The sequence below is a fragment of the Mobula birostris genome, chromosome 14 (assembly GCF_030028105.1).
Source record: "Mobula birostris isolate sMobBir1 chromosome 14, sMobBir1.hap1, whole genome shotgun sequence".
Lineage (NCBI taxonomy): Eukaryota > Metazoa > Chordata > Chondrichthyes > Myliobatiformes > Myliobatidae > Mobula > Mobula birostris.
Window position 1 is genome coordinate 94,738,190 of NC_092383.1, and position 18,445 is coordinate 94,756,634.

Sequence of the window (18,445 nt, forward strand, 5' to 3'; positions counted from 1 at the left end):
GTATACAGCATCGTACTGTTTTAAGCTGAGCTTGAGTGACGAGGCTGTAAAGGTAGAATCGACTGAGGTTATGTTTGACTTCGCAAGCACGAGGAATTCTGCAGATGCTGGAAATTCAAACAACACACATCAAAGTTGCTGGTAAACGCAGCAGGTCAGGCAGCATCTCTAGGAAGAGGTACAGTCGACGTTTCAGACCGGCAACTTTGATGTGCGCTGCTTATGTCTGACTTGATGGGTTTTAGTGAGTAGCTAAGTTAACTTGCCTTCATTCTTCCTGTAGTATGCAGAAGCTTTGCGTCAGTTTGTTGAGGAGCAGAGAATTCCAGACCTGAAGGTTTGGACAAGTCAGCTCAAGCGAACAATCCAAACTGCTGAGGCGCTAGGTGTTCCATACGAACAGTGGAAGATCCTCAATGAGTTGGATGCAGTGAGTAGAGTGAAATGATATCTCTTCACTTTATAAGTCGATTTTCTCCTGTCAGAGGGTGGGTATTCAGGCTTGGGTACCTCCTCCCAAAAGACCCACACCAAAACAGCTTCTTCCCCTCTGCCACCAGGTTTCTGAACAGTCCAAGAACTCTTACCTTTTGCTTCCACAATTTACTTCTGTAATTTCATGTCTTTGCACTATATTTCACGTCATATGTCACTGGTTATAGAATCATGGAAGACTACAGCACAGAAACAGGTCCTTCGGCCCATCCAGTCCGTGCCAAACCACTTTAACTGCCTACTCCCATTGACCTGCACTGGGACCATATTCCTCCATACCTCTATCATCCATATACCTGGGCATAGATACATAGAAAACCTAGAGCACAATGCTGTGCCGAACATGTCCTTACCTTAGAAATTACCTAGGGTTACCCAGAGCCTTCTATTTTTCTAAGCTTCATGTACCTATCCAGGAGTCTCTTAAAAGACCCTATCGTATCCACCTCCACCACCGTTGCTGGCAGCCCATTCCACACACTCACCACTCCCTGCGTCAAAAAACTTACCCTTGACATCTCCTCTGTACCAAGCGCCTTAAAACTGTGCCCTCTCGTGCTAGTCATTTCAGCCCTGGGAAAAAGCCTCTGACTATCCAAACGATCAATGCCTCTCATCATTTTATACACCTCTATCAGGTCACCTCTCATCCTCCGTCGTTCCAAGGAGAAAAGACCGAGTTCACTCAACCTATTCTCATAAGCATGCTCCCCAATCCAGGCAACATCCTTGTAGATCTCCTCTGTACCCTTTCTATAGTTTCCACATCCTTCCTGTAGTGAAGCAACCAGAATTGAGCACAGTACTCCAAGAGGGGTCTGACCAGGGTCCTATATAGCTGTAACATTACCTCTCAGCTCTGAAACTCAATCCCATGATTGATGAAGACCAATACACCATATGCCTTCTTAACCACAGAGTCAGCCTGTGCAGCAGCTTTGAGTGTCCTATGGACTCGGACCCCAAGATCCCTCTGATCCTCCACACTGCCAAGAGTCTTACCATTAATAATATATTCTGCCATCATATTTGACCTACCAAAATGAACCACCTCACACTTATCTGAGCTGAACTCCATCTGCCACTTCTCAGCCCAGTTTTGCATCATATCAATGTCCAACTGTAACCTCTGACAGCCCTCCACACTATCCACAACACCCCCAACCTTTGTGTCATCAGCAAATTTACTAACCCATCCTTCCACTTCCTCATCCAGGTCATTTATAAAAACTATCCAAACTTCTCTTAAACATTAAAATCAAAATCACGTCCTCCACTTGCACTGCACACTCTCACCACCCTCTGCGTGAAGAAGTTTCCCTTCATGTTGCCCTTAAACATTTCACCTTTCAGCCTTAACCCATGACCTCTATTTGTCGTCTCACCCAACCTCAGTGGAGAAAGCCTGCTTGGATTTGCCCTAACTATACCCCTCATAATTTTGTATACGTCTATCAAATCTCGCTCTCAATCTTCTATATTTTAGGGAATAAAATTCTAACCTATTCAGTTTTTCATTACAACTCAGGTCCTTGTAAATTTTCTCTGCATTCTTTCAATCTTATTTACATCTTTCCTGTAGGTAGGTGACCAAACCTGCACACAAGACTCCAAATTAGGCCTCACCAACATCTTATAGAACTTCGACATAACATCCCAACTCCTGTACTCTATACTTAAATCTGTGAAGGCCAGTGTGCCAAAAGCTTTCTTTACAACCTTATCTACCTGTGACGCCAATTTTAATGAATTATTGAACTGTATTCCCAAATCCCTCTGTGTTACTGTGCTCCTGAGTTGGTACTCCCAAAGTGCAACACATCACACTTATCTGCATTAAATTCCATCTGCCATTTTTCCAGTTGGACTAGGTACCTCGCAATGCTTGGCTCTGGCTCAACATCTAATTTTAAAAGCCACTGAAAGTGAAGGTTGGTGACAGATGGAACCAGATTGGGAAGGGATGATAGGTCTTCTGGCCTCTATCCCAATCCTGTCTTTTTCCCTGGCAGTCCTCGTGCAGGAAATGTTGAACTCTGCTTTTGCTTTTAGAGCGCTGCATTCTTCTAGCTTTTGGTTTTCCTTGTTCCCTTATTCCACCATCTTTGCCCTTTCACAAGAAAGATGTTATAACACCAAGAAGAATGCAGAAAAGATTTACTACAATGCTGCCTACACTGGGGTGTCTGAGTTACAGGGAGAGGTTGTGTTTGTCTAGGAAGGACTTTATTCTCTGGAACACAGGAGATTGAGGGGTGACCTGATAGAGGTATATATAAACATAGAGATTAGATTTATTTGTCACATATACATGAAAACATTGAAACATACAGTGAAACGCATCAACGACCAGCACAGTCCGAGGATGTGCTGGGGACAGCCTGCAAGTGTCGCCGTGTTTCCACTGCCAACGTAGCCAAAGAGCCTTTTTACATGCTGTATAATAACTATGATCTGCTCTCTGTTTTGCGTTCAAATTCTAATTTAACATTGATTTTCTTTGAAATATTTTGTCCTTGCTGTAAAGTGTGGCATTAGTAATATGTGTTTAACTTCATTTCCCAGGGTGTTTGCGAGGAGCTGACATACAGTGAAATTCAGGACAAGTATCCAGATGAATTTGCACTGCGAGACCAGGACAAATACCATTACCGTTACCCAGGAGGAGAGGTACGGATCAAGCAGCCGTTAGTAGTCAATTCCAACAAATCAATTGCCACTGCTGACAACCCACTACGAGTTGTTATCCTTGAATGATGCTCCCTCTAATCTCTCCAGTAATGATGTTCCACAAAGTTGAAGAAATGTATTTGATCCTTTATTAACAACTAGCAAAACATACAATCTTGAAGCGATGCAATTAAACGTAATTAAACAGACAACAAAAGACATGACACCCAGCAGTCGCCAGAACCAAACTAAACTGCCCAGAACAAAGCACAAGTACATAACTTATTCCCTTCACTCTTTGCCAGGGCTCCCCACCCATGTGATTAGGTAACATAGTAAACGCACAACACAATACAATGCAGATAGAGTACAGATGCATGACCCCTACACAGCCTATCATTGTTACATTCACCAGTATTTGGTGTGTTAGCATTAGGGGAATGGATTACTGAACATTAAGTGCAGTCTGTCTGAGTGTCTGCAGCACTGTTAATGGACAGGGACCTCCCAACTTACACTGGGGTCATCTACGTTATCCCGGGAGTCATCTACATTAATGAGAGACCTCTTGCTATCACTTGTAGCATCACTGAAATCTACCCACTTTCTTCCAAGACAGAGTTCACCTTGTCCTGACCAAGTACCTTTCTTTTAGTCATAGTCATACATTATTGATCCCTGGGGAAATTGGTTTTTGTTACAGTTGCACCATAAATAATTAAATAGTAATAAAACCATAAATAGTTAAATAGTAATATGTAAATTATGGCAGGAAATAAGTCCATGACCAGCCTATTGGCTGAGGGTGTCTGACCCTCCAAGGGAGGAGTTATAAAGTTTGATGGCCACAGGCAGGAATGACTTCCTATGACGCTCTGTGTTGCATCGCGGTGGAATGAGTCTCTGGCTGAATCTACTCCTGTTTCCAACCAGTACATTATGTAGTGGATGAGAGACATTGTCCAAGATGGCATACAACTTAGACAGCATCCTCTTTTCAGACACCACCGTCAGAGAGTCCAGTTCCATCCCCACAACATCACTGGCCTTACGAATGAGTTTGTTGATTCTGTTGGTGTCTGCTACCCTTTCAACAAATCTGCTGATTATACAACCTTCAGCATGACGTCACTAGCAAGCACATCTTCTCAACTCAACGTTCAAAGTAAATTTATTATCAGTGTATGTACATATCACCATATACAGTACTGTACAAAAGTCTTAGGTACTCTAGATTTTTTATATGGTTTCAGATGGTATGGCCTCCACTGAGCCCAGATCTCAATGTCATTGAGGCTGTCTGGGATTACCTGGAAAGACAGAAGCAAGCGAGACAGCCAAAAATTCTGCAGAAGGACTGTGGCAAGTTCACCAAGATGTTTGGAAAAACCTACCCGCTGCTTTTCTTATAAAACTGCATGACCGTGTACCCAAGAGAATTGATTTAAAGATAAATATCACTAAATATTGATTTGATTTAGGTTTTCACTGCTCTTTATAGTAATTATTTGATAATTAGAAACTTTTAATTATATTTGAAAACTTCTTTGCTTTACAGAATTTTTTATGTGCCTAAGACTTCTGCACAGTATTGTACTACCTTTAGATTCATTTATGTTAGGCAATGAATAACTACACACAAAGACTGACAAGCAATTAATATGCAAAAGAAGATAAGTTGCCATAAAAAAATAAGTAAATAAGTTCCGCCAGAGAAAGCAGGATCTCCCAGTGGCCACACATTTTAATTCCACATCCCATTCCCATTCTGACATGTCCATCCACAGCCTCCTCTACTGTAAAGATGAAGCCACACTCAGGTTGGAGGAACAACACCTTATATTCCGTCTGGGTAGCCTCCAACCTGATGGCATGAACATCCACTTCTCTAACTTCCGCTAAGGCCCCACCTCCCCCTCGTACCCCATCTGTTACTCATTTTTATGCACACATTCTTTCTCTCACTCTCCTTCTTCTCCCTCTGTCCCTCTGAATATACCTCTTGCCCCTCCTCTGGGTCCCCCCCCCCCGTCTTTCTTCCCGGACCTCCTGTCCCATGATCCTCTCATATCCCTTTTGCCAATCACCTGTCCAGCTCTTGGCTCTATCCCTCCCCCTCCTATCTTCTCCTATCATTTTGGATCTCCCCCTCCCCCTCCCACTTTCAAATCCCTTACTCACTCTTCCTTCAGTTAGTCCTGACGAAGGGTCTCGGCCTGAAACGTCGACTGCACCTCTTCCTACAGATGCTGCCTGGCCTGCTGCGTTCACCAGCAACTTTGATGTGTGTTACCGAGAACATGAGTTGTAGAGTCTTTGAAAGTAAGCGTATAGGTTGTGGAATCAGTTCAGTGTTGAGGTGAGCTCTGACTGATCTCTTTCAGCATTTCAAAAGGAGGATTCATACATCATTTCCCTGACTGCTGACTCACCTCACAGAACAATTTGCATGCAAAAGATGTCAGAGCCGATTTTTGACTTTTCTTTGTTCACTGTCCAATGCCTTCAACAAGGAACAGCAACTCCCTCATTCTATCTCATGTTTGTTAGTTCAATGTAAACACACACTTTGCATGCTGCAAAAACCCTCAGCTCCCAAATCATTTTGCTGTATAATTAACTCTTTACACTCCTCTGTCAGACTTTCAATAGAAATTTGAGGAGCGACACATTGTATTGAATGTATCAGCATGTGGCGGGGTTAAGATGTGTTAGTTTATTTCTGTAAATAAAAGTTCTTTAATTCTTCCAGAACATGATTTTTTGTTGTTAACCCACGGAATGTTTCAATAGAAGTAACATAACATCTCACATTATAATTCCTTCTGATAAGTATTGATGAATCTCTTGCTGTTTTGTCCTTTGATATGTTCCTATTCTGTTCCTTTTAGCCTAGTGCTAATCCTTTGGTCACTTACTCTCTTTTGCCTTCTGTTCTATCACAGCATTCGCTCTCCTCCTTCCCCCTTCTTTTCCTCCCCCTGCTGTTAAGAAATGTTACATGCTTAACCTGGTTTTGCCTGCAAAACTGGTTCTGTTTTCTCTTTACCTACTTGAGTGCCTTTCATACAGTTCAACAGACCAGCGGTGGACCTGCCAGTAGGTAGCAGAAGAAATCAGATTTAAAAGAATGACAGAGGTCCTAGTACTGAAAGGCTTGTATGGGGTGATGTAGAGAGGGTATTTCCATTCAGAAGAGAATCCAGGATCTTAGGGCACAGCCCTTTAAAACTGAAATAAGGAATTTCTTCAGCTGGAGGGTGTTGAATCTGTGGAATTTAGATGCCTCTGGAGGCCAAGTCATTGGGTGTATTTAAGGCAGAGATTAATAAGTTCTTGATTTGGTTAAGGGTTACGGGGGGAGGGAGGAGGGGGAAGAAGGAGAATGGGGTTGAGAAAAGAAATCAGCCATGATTGAATATGCTTATTGACTATTTATGTTTTTGATAATATTTATATATCTGCCTATCTTTACTATAGTTGATGAGAATCTAATTGGGTTGAACTGTTACAATTAACTTCAATAAAAATGCAGATTACACTCTGCTTGTTTGCCAGTCTGTTCTTCAGTGTTATAGTCTTCAGTTTATGTGAAATTATATGTTGGGGACTCGTCTAAACACACAGATACAGTTCAGTTTCTCTTTGAATGCTGTGCCGCTAAGCTATTTTAACTCCCGCTTTAAATTCCTACAGTGACTGTAATGGCAAGAGTATAATTAGTACATTACAAAATGATATGTTTCCATTTGACTGTAGACGTGTGTTTACAGCTGACCCAGAAGGCTAAATTACATCGAATCCAGCAGTGAGAAATCAGAGTGGATTCAAAGTTGGCTTGGTGGTAGGAAGCATGGAGTGGTAGTTATGACTTCAAAGATTCAAAGTGCATTTAACATAACAAAATTTACAGGACTGTCGCTGTGAGTTACAAGGAGGGCTTGAGTTGTATGGACTGTTTTCTCTGGAGTGAAAGGATTGAGTGTCATGGTCTGGTCCGTGAAGTCCGCGTCCTGGTTCACGGTCTGGACTCCAGGTCTTCCGGCTGTCCCTTGTTTCAGTTGGGCTTAATCATAGGCACCTGATGCTCATCTTGGGGCTGGGAATATAAGTGGCCCTGGGATCGAGCGTGATTGCTGGTTCGTCTCGTCAGTATCCCGTCCTCGCCTCCGTGGGGTAAGCTAGGCCGTCTTTGCCATCACCCTGAGGCTGGACTGTTCCCTTCCCTTCCCCTTCCTTCTGAAGCCTTGCCTGCAACCTGTGTCTGAAGCCTTGCCTGCAACCTGTGTCTGGAGCCTTGCATGCAATCTATGTCTGGAGCCTTGCCTGCAACCTTGTCAAGTTCAACCACTGGAGCGAGACTGGAGCCTTGCCGTGTCAAGATAAGGAACTGTCTATCGTTCAGTTGGAACTGTCTCTGTGTCCACGCCTTCGCTCGGTAGGTCTGGCCGTTTGCCGCTACCTAGTGTTGGGAACTATCTCTGTGTCCACGCCTTCGCTAGGTAGGTCCGGCCATTTGCCGCTACCTAGTGTTAGGAACCGTCTCATTGTGTTCAGCATTCTGTGTATGAGTCCCGGCACTACGTCCTGTTCCCAAGGAGGGGTCGCAGCTCTGTGTTCCACGTTTCATGCTCCTGTCTCTCAAGTCCAAGGCTCGTGTTCTCATGCTCTAGACCAAGGCTCTGTGTTCCTGTCCTCCCCAAGACCAAGTCAAGGCTTCCGGCTTTGTGTTCCGAGGTTCCTGTCTCCCAAGACCACGTCATGTCTTCGCCTCGTTCTGAAGTCCGAGCCCAAGTCAAGACCCAGGTTCTGGGTCCTTGTCCAGTCTCTGGCTCTGAGTCCGAACCCAAGCCTCGTCATGTCCTCGCCTCGAGGAATCCAAGCCACGAAGAACCCAAACCTCGAGGAACCCAAGCCATGTCCAGTCCTGTACCCACGTCATGTCCTCGCCTAGTTCCGGGGTCCGAGCCCAAGTCGAGACCCAGGTTCTGGGTCCTTGTCCGGTCTCTGGCTCGGAGTCCAAGTCTAAGCTCCTAGTTCCCAGTTCCTAGTCCTGGTCCCGCTTGCCTAGCCAATGTCCTAGCCCAAGTCTGTATTCTTGTCCCAGCTCTCAAGTCAAGTCCTGTTCCTAGTACTTCAGTGTCTGTGTCTTGCATTTGGGTCCGCCATCAGCGCCCCCGTTATGACATTGAGGGGTGTCCTTATAGAATTATGAAATTATGAAGGCATAGATAGTCTTTTTCATAGAGTAGTTACAGCTAAACCTACAGGGCATAGGTTAAGGTGAAATGGAAGGATTTAAGTGGAAACTAAGGGGCATTGTACACAAAATGTTGGAGGAACTGGGCGGGTCAGGCAGCTTCTATGGACGGGAATAAACAGTCACCATTTCAGCCCAAAACCCTTCATTAAACTGCTAGAGTCTATTATCTGCAATTATATACATGAATATTTTAACACTTCATAGATACTTGTCTTGCTGAGTTTCTCTGGCACTTTTTGTGTATGTTGCTTCAGATTAGCAACATCTGCAGAATCTCTTGTGTTTAGAACTAAGGGAAATACTTATCAGAGTGATGAGTTCATGGAATAAGCTGCCAGATGAAGTGATCAAGGTGGGTACAATTAAAATATTTAAAGCCAAGGTTGGTAAGGTTTTGATTAGTCAGGGTATCAAGGGTTACGGGAAGAAGGAAGAATGTAGTTGCAAAGGATAATTAATAAGTCATGATGGAGTGACAGAGAAGACTCGATGGGCCAAATGGTGTAATTCTGCTCCTTTGTCTTAAGGTCTAATATTTAAAACGTATTTGAGGAAATGATTAGAAGAATATGGCGCAACGCAGCAAAAAAAGTTTAGCTTGGTTGGCATGCAACAGTTAGGCTGGAAGAGTCTGTTTCCACACTGCATACCTTTGTGTTGATAATTATCAGGTTCATGTGCTTTCAATGTTGAAATAGGAATGTGTGCATGTTAAAAATATTCATGTGCATAATTGTAGATAATAGGGTCTGGCAGTTTAATTAAGAAAAGTGAGTCAAATGTTTCTGCCATAATTAGGTATTGCCGTCTTGTTCTACTTCACACTGCGCCCATTCTAGAACATTTTGTTTAGGTTTATTTTTCTATGTTGAGTGTCCATCATAATCTGTCTGTTTGTGTTTAGAGCTACCAGGACTTGGTTCAGCGGGTGGAGCCAGTCATCATGGAACTAGAGAGACAAGGAAATGTGCTTGTAATTGCACACCAGGCTGTCATGAGATGCCTCATCGCCTACTTTATGAACAAAGGAGCAGGTACAACAATGAGATTCTGTACAGTTTATGATTCTCCTTTTCACAATCCATCTTCTCATAAGAGTCTCACGCTGAAATGCAATTTCTTGAACTTAGTAAATCATGCAAACATTAATATGGGACTATGAAGTCGTTTGTGACTCTGAAGCACAACACTTTACCAGCGACTTGGGTTCAATTCCCACCACTGCCCATAAGGAGTTTGTACCACGTGGGTTTCCACCTCGTGCTCCAGTTTCCTCCCACAGTCCAAAGATGTAGAAGTTGGTAGGTGAATTGGTCATTGTAAATCAGCGGTCCCCAACCACTGAGCCGCGGACTGGTACCGGGCCGTGAGGAAACGATATGATTTGGCGATAGGAGTCAGCTGCACCTTTCCGCATTCCCTGTCACGCCATTATGCACGCGAGGTCATTACCGGCGCGTCATCCATGTTAGCGCAGGAAGGAGATCAACTCCTCACGCTTGCAAATGACGGTGGGCTGAAAAGTATGTTTGACATAACATCTCTGCCGGCATTCCGGATCAAAGTCAAGGCTAAATATCCTGAGATAGCCACGGAAGCACTGAAAACGTTGCTTCCATTTCCAACATATCTCTGCAATGAATGCAACGAAAATTACGTTGCGGAATAGACTGGACATAAGGAACCCCCTTCGAGTATCGCTGTCTCCCATCACCCCTCGATAGGACCGTCTTGTTGCAGGAAAACAAGTATTCAGCCCAGGGCTCCCACTGATTCAGCGATATTGGTGTGTTGCAATGATTTTATATGTTCATACGAGGAAAATATGCGCTGTGTGCTTAATATCCAAACGTTACTTAAAATGTTATGATGCTATTGATTATAAGTGACTTCTATAACCATATAACAATTACAGCACGGAAACAGGCAATCTCTGCCTTTCTAGTCCATGCCGAGTGCTACTCTCACCTCGTCCCACCGACCTGCACTCACCCCATAACCCTCCATTCCTTTCCTGTCCATGTAGCTGTCCAGTTTAACTTCAAATGATAATATCGAACCTGCCTCTACCACTTCTACTGGAAGTTCGATCAACGCTTACTTCAAGCTCCCCTGTCCTCCCCTGATAATTGACTTATCACTATATTCATGCGAGGAAAATATGCGCTGTGTGTTTAATATTAAATTTGTTAGATAAACCTTTTTAGAAACGAAATTGAGTGTATTAGCCACGTATCACCTATATTCTGGTCATGATTAACACCGCACCCCCCCCCCCCGACAATCACCAAAAACGATTTGCAGAAAAAAAATCTGCACGTGCATGTGCATGCGCAAGTCACACATGCACACTGGTGCCCGCGCAAGGCTCCATGGTCATTGTAGTCTTTTTTGGGTAAACACAACGTATGTGACTGCTACTCTTGTCCGTTGGCACCATACCCCGCCCCCCACCCCCCGGGTCGGCCGGTCCGCAAGAATATTGTCAATATTAAACCGGTCCGCAGTGCAAAAAAGGTTGGGGACCCCTGTTGTAAATTGTCTGGTGATTAGGCCAGGGTTAAATTGGGGAATTGCTGGGTGGCGCGGCTCGAAGGGCCTATATAACACTCTATCGCAATACTAAATAAGTAAATAATTTGTCCCCTTGTTCTCAAAATGGCATATGTGGAGAGATCCACAAGAAAATGGAGGAGGGCACTTGGGCCTTCAAGCCTGCCCCACCATTCACTGTGATCATGGCTGGTCTTCGCTGTCCTCCTCACTCATACCTTGAAGTAACGATAAGGCACAAGGATTCCAATTGCATTCTGCCATCCCTCAATAGCTACAGTGCAGTAAAAAAAACCTTTGTGAAGCATTTTTCTTCCCTGTCTTGAGTTTCACAGCTACCTTTGTGTGTATGAACCTACGCTTGTTTTCACCAGGTTAAGGTGGCAGTGATACTGTTCAGCCCAATCTCCAGATGCCCCAGCAGACATTGACATTCAGAAAATGTGCACTCACTGGCTTACCCACCCTGACCCCTGACCCCAGGGTATTGAGTGCATTGTTTTGCTCCAACACCTCCAGTTTCCTGCTTTCTGGGCCTCAGTTCAAAATGAATGTTAGTATCAAACTTCATATGTGTCACCATATACAACCCTGAGATTTATTTTCCTGTGGACATGCGCAGCAAATCTATAGAATAGTAACTATAACACAATCAATGGAAGGTCAACCAGAGCGCAGTAGACAACAAACTGTGCAAATACAAATATAAATAAATAGCAATAAATAACGAGAACATGAAATAACAAGATAAAGGGTCTTTAAAGTGAGATCATTGGTTATGGGAGCTTTTCAATGATGGGACAAGTGAGTGTAGATATCCCCTTTCATTCAAAAGTCTGATGGTTGAGGGCTAGTAACTGTTTTTGAACTTGGAGGTGCGAGTCCTGAGGCTCTTGTACCTTCTACCCGATGGCAGCAGCGAGAAAAGAACATGATATGGGTGATAGGAATCTATGATGATGGATGCTGCTTTCCCACGACAGCATTTCATGTAGATGTGCTCTTGTGGCGGGGGTGGGGGAACTTTACCTGTGATAGACTGGGCCGAATTCACTACCTTTTGTAGGATTTTCTGTTGAAAGCCATTGGTGTTTCCACAGAAGGCCATGGTGCAGCCAGTCAATACACTCTCCACTACACACCTATAGAAGTTGCTGCTGATTGGAATTTGTCCAGTTATGTATATTTTCCTTAAGTAGTTAGATGCTGTTACACATTTTACATTTGCAATGACCTGAATGTGCACTAAAATTATCATGAGTTCATAGAATATTAGCACCTACAATGCATCGTTCATCTTTTATTCCAGTGTGCACAATGCAGTTTACTGACACCATACTAAGTTGCTCCCTTTATCTTCAGTGGCCTAAAGGGGACAGATTCTCAAGAAAAGTAGCCCCTCAGGCCATCTCTGTCATTCATTATAATCATAGTTGATCTCTGCTACCCTCAACTCCTCATCTGCGCTACTTCCCCATAACCCTCAATTCCTTGATCTTTGCAATGTTAGATTAGTGTAAATGTGTGATTAATGGTCAGTATGGGTTGATGGGCTGAAGGCCTGTTTCTATGGTTTCTTTAATTTTTTGGGGATGGCACCATAGCATAACAGTTAGTAGAACTCTCTTACAGAACGAACAGCCCTGCTTCAATTCCTGACTGTAAGGAGTTTGTACGTTCTCTCTGTGACCACGTGGGTTTCCTCCCACATTCCAAAGACATACATTAAGGTGGCAGCTGATTGTGTTCAGCAGCAATCTCAACATACAAGATTGTTTAATGTTATTTCCAGTACACAAGTGTAAAGGAGAATGAAATAATTGTTACTCTGGATCTGATGCAGCACAAAAAAGCACAACGAGATAAAAAACACAATAATTAAAAACACAGTAAATATAAATACATAAGATAGCTTATATACTTGATTGTATGTTCATAAAGTGATGCCAGGCACCGGAGTCACAGGAGTGACTGAACATGAGGTGATTCTGACAGGAATTATGAAGTAGTGATGGTTGGGGGTGTGGAGGGATGGGTTAGTGGGTGCAGGTGTTGATCGGTCTTACTACTTGGGGAAAGTAACTGTTTTTGAGTATGGTGGTCCTGGTGTGAAAGCTTCATGGCTTCCTCTCTGATGGGAGTGGGACAGACAGTCCACGATCAAGGTGGGTGGGATCCTTCATGATGTTGCTGGCCCTTTTCTGTATAGATGTCCTTGATGGGTGGTACGCTGGTGCCAGTGATGCATTGGACAGTTTTGACTACCCATTATAGAGTATTCCTGTCCATCGCAGTGCAGTTTCCGTACCAATCAGTGATGCAGTTTGTCAGGATGCTCTCTGCTGTGCATCTGTAGAGTGACGTGGGGATGGATGTGCAAAGTCCAGTTCCCTTCAGCCTTGTCAGAAAGTAGAGGCATATTGAGTTATCCTGACCGTGAAAGATGTGTTCTGTGACCAATCTCCAGATGTTGACATTCAGAAAGTGCACTCACTGATGTATCCACCCTGACCACAGGGTACTAATTGTGTTGTTTGTTCGTAGGTAATTAGTTACATGGGTGTAATCGGACAGTGTTGCTTTGTTCAGCCAGGAGGACCTGTAACCATGCTGTATCTCTAAATTAAAAAATAAAAATAATTTATGGTTTCTTATCTTAAATATATCTCGTGGTTTGGCTTCCACCACCCTCGGAGACAGAGCTCCCCAGTCCAAGACCTGGTCTGGGACCTATGATCTGCGGATTTGGTGCCAGTTGCAGTAGTATTCTTCTTTTTATGGTGCAGCTAATGTGCAGTTTGTTTTATGTTTTAAAACAACACAAACCAGAAAGCAGATACTTTGCATTGTTTACTTGAGGGCTGTACTGCAGGGGTGTTGTGACCTCGGGGTTGTATATGGTGACGTGTACAGTGTGTGTAAAAGTCTTAGGCACGTGTGTGTAGCTAGGATGCCCAAGACTTTTTGCACAGTATGTAGAATAGTCCATACAGTAGAGTACATATAGTACATACAGTATGTAGAATAATACATACAGTAGAGTACATATAGTACATACAGAACATACAATAGTACAGCAGAGGAACAGGCCCTTTGACCCATCGTGCCTGTGCCAACCATCATGCAAATTTAAACCAAATAGTTGCTTGCATACGACCTATTACTTGCCTGGTCACGTGCCTGCCTAGTTGCCTCTAAAATGATGCTATCTTATCTTCCTCCTCACCTGGTCTCACCTATCACCTGTCAGCTTGTACTCCACCCTGCTAGTCCAGCAACTGTACAAGAAGGCTTCATTCCTCCCTTCCCCACCCACCCACTCTCCCCTTCACCTGGTTTCAACTATACCAGCTTGTACTCTTTCCCCTCCCGTAACCCTCTTATTCTGGAAATCTTTCCTTTCCAGTCCTGATGAAGAGTCTCGGCCCGAAACATCGACTATTTGCTCTTTTCCATGGATGCTACCTGACCTGCTGAGTTCTTCTAGCATTTTGTGCGTATTGATCAAAATTTTCAGCATTTGCAGAATCTTGTGTCTCCACACCAGTCCAGATGTGGTTTAAACATTCTCTTGCACAGTTGCAGCTCTTAAACTCAATGCCTTGCCTTATGAAGACAAACCTTATCAAAGCCTTTTTTGATACCCTGTCCACACAATCTATGCTTCTTATCATTTTGTACAATTTGTACTGATTAATGTAGGGACTTTTTATTCATCAGATTCAAGAATGGATTCAGGAATGACATCAGAGCAGGAATGGATTCTCAATATTCCTGGATTTCAGTGCTTTAAAAGGTATGGGGGGGGGAGAGAAGGAGGGGTGGTAATACTGGTCAAGGATACTATCACAGCTACAGAAAGGGTGGGTAATGTAGCAGGATCCTCTTTTGAGTCATTATGGGTGGAAGTCAGGAACAGGAAGGGAGCAGTTACTCTATTGGGAGTATTCTATCGGCCCCCTGGTAGCAGCAGAGATACCGAGGAGCAGATTGGGAGGCAGATTTTAGAAAGGTGCAAAAATAACAGGGTTGTTATCATGGGTGACTTTAACTTCCCTAATATTGATTGGCACCTGATTAGTTTCAAGGGTTTAGACGGGGCAGAGTTTGTTAAGTGTGTCCAGGACGGATTCCTGTCACAGTATGTTGACAGGCCGACTGGGGGAATGCCATACTAGATCTAGTTTTAGGTAACGAACCGGGTCAGGTCACAGATCTCTCAGTGGGTGAGCATCTGGGGGACAGTGACCACTGCTCCCTGGCCTTTAGCATTATGGAAAAGGACAGATTCAGAGAGGACAGGAAAATTTTTAATTGGGGAAGGGCAAATTATGAGGCTATAAGGCTAGAACTTGTGGGTGTGAATTGGGATGATGTTTTTGCAGGAAAATGTACTATGGACATGTGGTCGATGTTTAGGGATCTCTTGCAGGATGTTAGGGATAAATTTGTGAGGAAGATAAAGAATGGTAGGGTGAAGGAACTATGGGTGACAAGTGAGGTGGAATTCTAGTCAGGTGGAAGAAGGCAGCATACATGAGGTTTAGGAAGCAAGGATCAGATGGGTCTATTGAGGAATATAGGGTAGCAAGAGAGGAGCTTAAGAAGGGGCTGAGAAGAGCAAGAAGGGGGCATGAGGAGGCCTTGGTGGGTAGGGTAAAGGAAAACTCCAAGGCATTCTTCAATTATATGAAGGAAAAAAGGATGACAGGAGTGAAGGTTAGACCGAATAGAGATAAAGGTGGGAAGATGTGCCTGGAGGCTGTGGAAGTGAGCGAGGTCCTCAGTGAATACTTCTCTTCAGTATTCACCAATGAGAGGAAACTTGATGACCATATAACAATTACAGGTGTCCCCCGCTTCTTGAATGTTCGCTTTACGAAACCTCACTGTTACGAAAGATCTACATTAGTATCCTATTTTCGTTTTCAGAAGGTGTTTTCACTGTTATGAAAAAAAATTCAGCGCGCGATAAAAGACAGCGCGCCCCGAGCAGCCACTCTCCCCCGAATTCTCACTGACATTGCTTAAACACGAGCCTGTGAGCAGCCATTTGCAAGATGAGTTCTATGGTATCGGAAAAGCCTGAAAGAGCCCGTAAGGGTGTTACACTTACGGTAAAACTAGACATAATTAAGCGTTTTGATCGTGGTGAACGAAGTAAGGACAACGTGAGTTTGGCTTGTGGAGGTTGATGAAGATGAAATTGAAGAGGTTTTGGCATTCCATCACCAAGAACTGACAGATGAAGAGCTGATTCAATCGGAAGAAGAAAGGATAACAATCGAAACCGAATGAGTAATGATAAAGTACGACTTTAACTTTGAAAGGGTACGTCGGTTTAGGAGATATTTACAGGATGGTTTCAGTCCTTATTAAAGAACTGTGTGATAGAAAAATGCGCGAGGCTCAGCAGTCAAGCAAGCCTTCCACATCAGCCACAGCAGACGACGAACCTCGATCTTCGACATCGAGGCGGGCAGAGATAGAAGAAGATGAACTGCCTGCTCTAATGGAAACAGGCGACGAGATGATACCCCAGTGTCCCACCACCCCAACCCCCAGGCCACGGACAGATACCGATTCGCGGAGAATGCAAAGGTAGCCGGGAGGCACACAGCACATCTTTAAGAAAAAAGCCGAAATAAACATGCTAATTAATTAGGTGCCACCAACACGTAATTGTTGGCCCAGATCAGAGACGACGCAATGGGAAATCGGCACTGATCTGGGCCGACAATTACGGGCGGCACCTAAATAATTAGCATGTTTGTTTCGGCTTTTTTCTTAAAGATGTGCTGTGTACCTCCTGGCAACCACTGGACCCCTGCGTTCTTCGCGGCAATGTATTGCTCAGCGGCCTGGAGGGTGGGCGGGGGCCACTGCACCACCCAGACTCCGACGACTCAGTCTTAACACACCATCATCAGTATGCTTGGTGCTGAACCAGTTCCTGTAAGTGATACTACACTGTACATACATTATTTCTACTTTATATCAGCTGTGTATTTTTACGTGTTATTTGGTTTGATTTGGCAGCTTCATAGCTTAAAGGTTACTGGAGAGCGCTTGCGCGTGTTTTCGCCAACAGCGCTTGCGTGAGAATTTCTGCCGACAGCGCTTGCGTGAGATTTTCGCTCCGGAACAGTTCAATAATGATTGTGGGAAGGTATTTCTACTTTATATAGGCTGTGTATTTATCATATCATTCCTGCTTTTACTATATGTTACTGTTATTTTAGGTTTTATGTGTTATTTGGCATGATTTGGTAGGTTATTTTTGGGTCTGCGAACGCTCACAAATTTTCCCATATAAATAAATGGTAATTGCTTCTTCGCTTTACAAGATTTTGCCTTACGAACTGTTTCATAGGAACGCTCTACCTTCGGATGGCGGGGGAAACCTGCACAGCATGGAAACAGGCCTTCTCGGCCCTTCTAGTTCATGCTGAATGCTTACTCTCACCTAGTCCCACCGACCTGCACTCAGCTCATAACCCTCCATTCCTTTCCTGTCCATATAGCTATCCAATTTTACTTTAAATGACAATATCGAGCGTGCCTTTACCACTTCTACTGGAAGCTCGTTCCACACAGCTACCACTCTCTGAGTAAAGAAGTTCCCCCTTGTGTTACCCCTAAACTTTTGCCCCCTAACTCTCAACTCATGTCCTCTTGTTTGAATCTCCCCTACTCTCAATGGAAAAAGCTTATCCACGTCAACTCTGTCTATCCCCCTCATAATTTTAAATACCTCTGTCAAGTCCCCTCTCAACCTTCTACGCTCCAAAGAATAAAGACCCAACTTGTTCAACCTTTCTCTGTAACCTAGGTGCTGAAACCCAGGTAACATTCTAGTAAATCTTCTCTGTACTCTCACTATTTTGTTGACATCTTTCCTATAATTTGGTGACCAGAACTGTACACAATACTCCAAGTTTGGCCTTACCAATACCTTGTACAATATTAACACTACATCCCAACTCCTATACTCAATGCTCTGATTTATAAAGGCCAGCATACTAAAAGCTTTCTTCACCACCCTATCCACATGAGATTCCACCTTCAGGGAACTATGCACCATTATTCCCAGAACCCTCTGTTCTACTGCATTCTTCAATGCCCTACCATTTACCATGTATGTCCTATTTTGATTAGTCCTACCAAAATGTAGCACCTCACACTTATCAGCAGTAAACTCCATCTGCCATCTTTCAGCCCATTCTTCTAACTGGCCTAAATCTCTCTGCAAGCTTTGAAAGCTTACTTCATTATCCACAATGCCAGGGGTCCCCAACCTTTTTCGCACTGCGGACCGGTTTCATATTGACAATATTCTTGCGGACCGGCCGACCGAGGTTGGTGGTGGTAGGGTTGCCAATGGACAAGAGTAGCAGTCAAATACGTTGCCTTAACCCCGAAAAAGACTACAATTACCATGAAGCCTTGCGCGGGCACCAGCGC

At 43.9% G+C, this 18,445-nt stretch overlaps 1 protein-coding gene across 10 annotated transcripts in view; it reads left to right on the forward strand.

The window, feature by feature from the left end:
- Window positions 1–18,445, forward strand: part of LOC140210127 (6-phosphofructo-2-kinase/fructose-2,6-bisphosphatase 2-like) — a 103,889-nt gene that overhangs the window by 42,761 nt on the left and 42,683 nt on the right. For 9 of the 10 annotated variants that reach the window (XM_072278979.1, XM_072278986.1, XM_072278982.1 and 6 more), the window contains 3 exons: window positions 284–430; window positions 3,061–3,165; window positions 9,333–9,462. In XM_072278979.1, the coding sequence (XP_072135080.1) occupies window positions 284–430; window positions 3,061–3,165; window positions 9,333–9,462 (382 nt within the window). Of the gene's footprint in view, window positions 1–283; window positions 431–3,060; window positions 3,166–4,418; window positions 6,660–9,332; window positions 9,463–18,445 lie in introns of those variants that run through there. The other variant, XM_072278989.1, reaches the window with a different exon arrangement.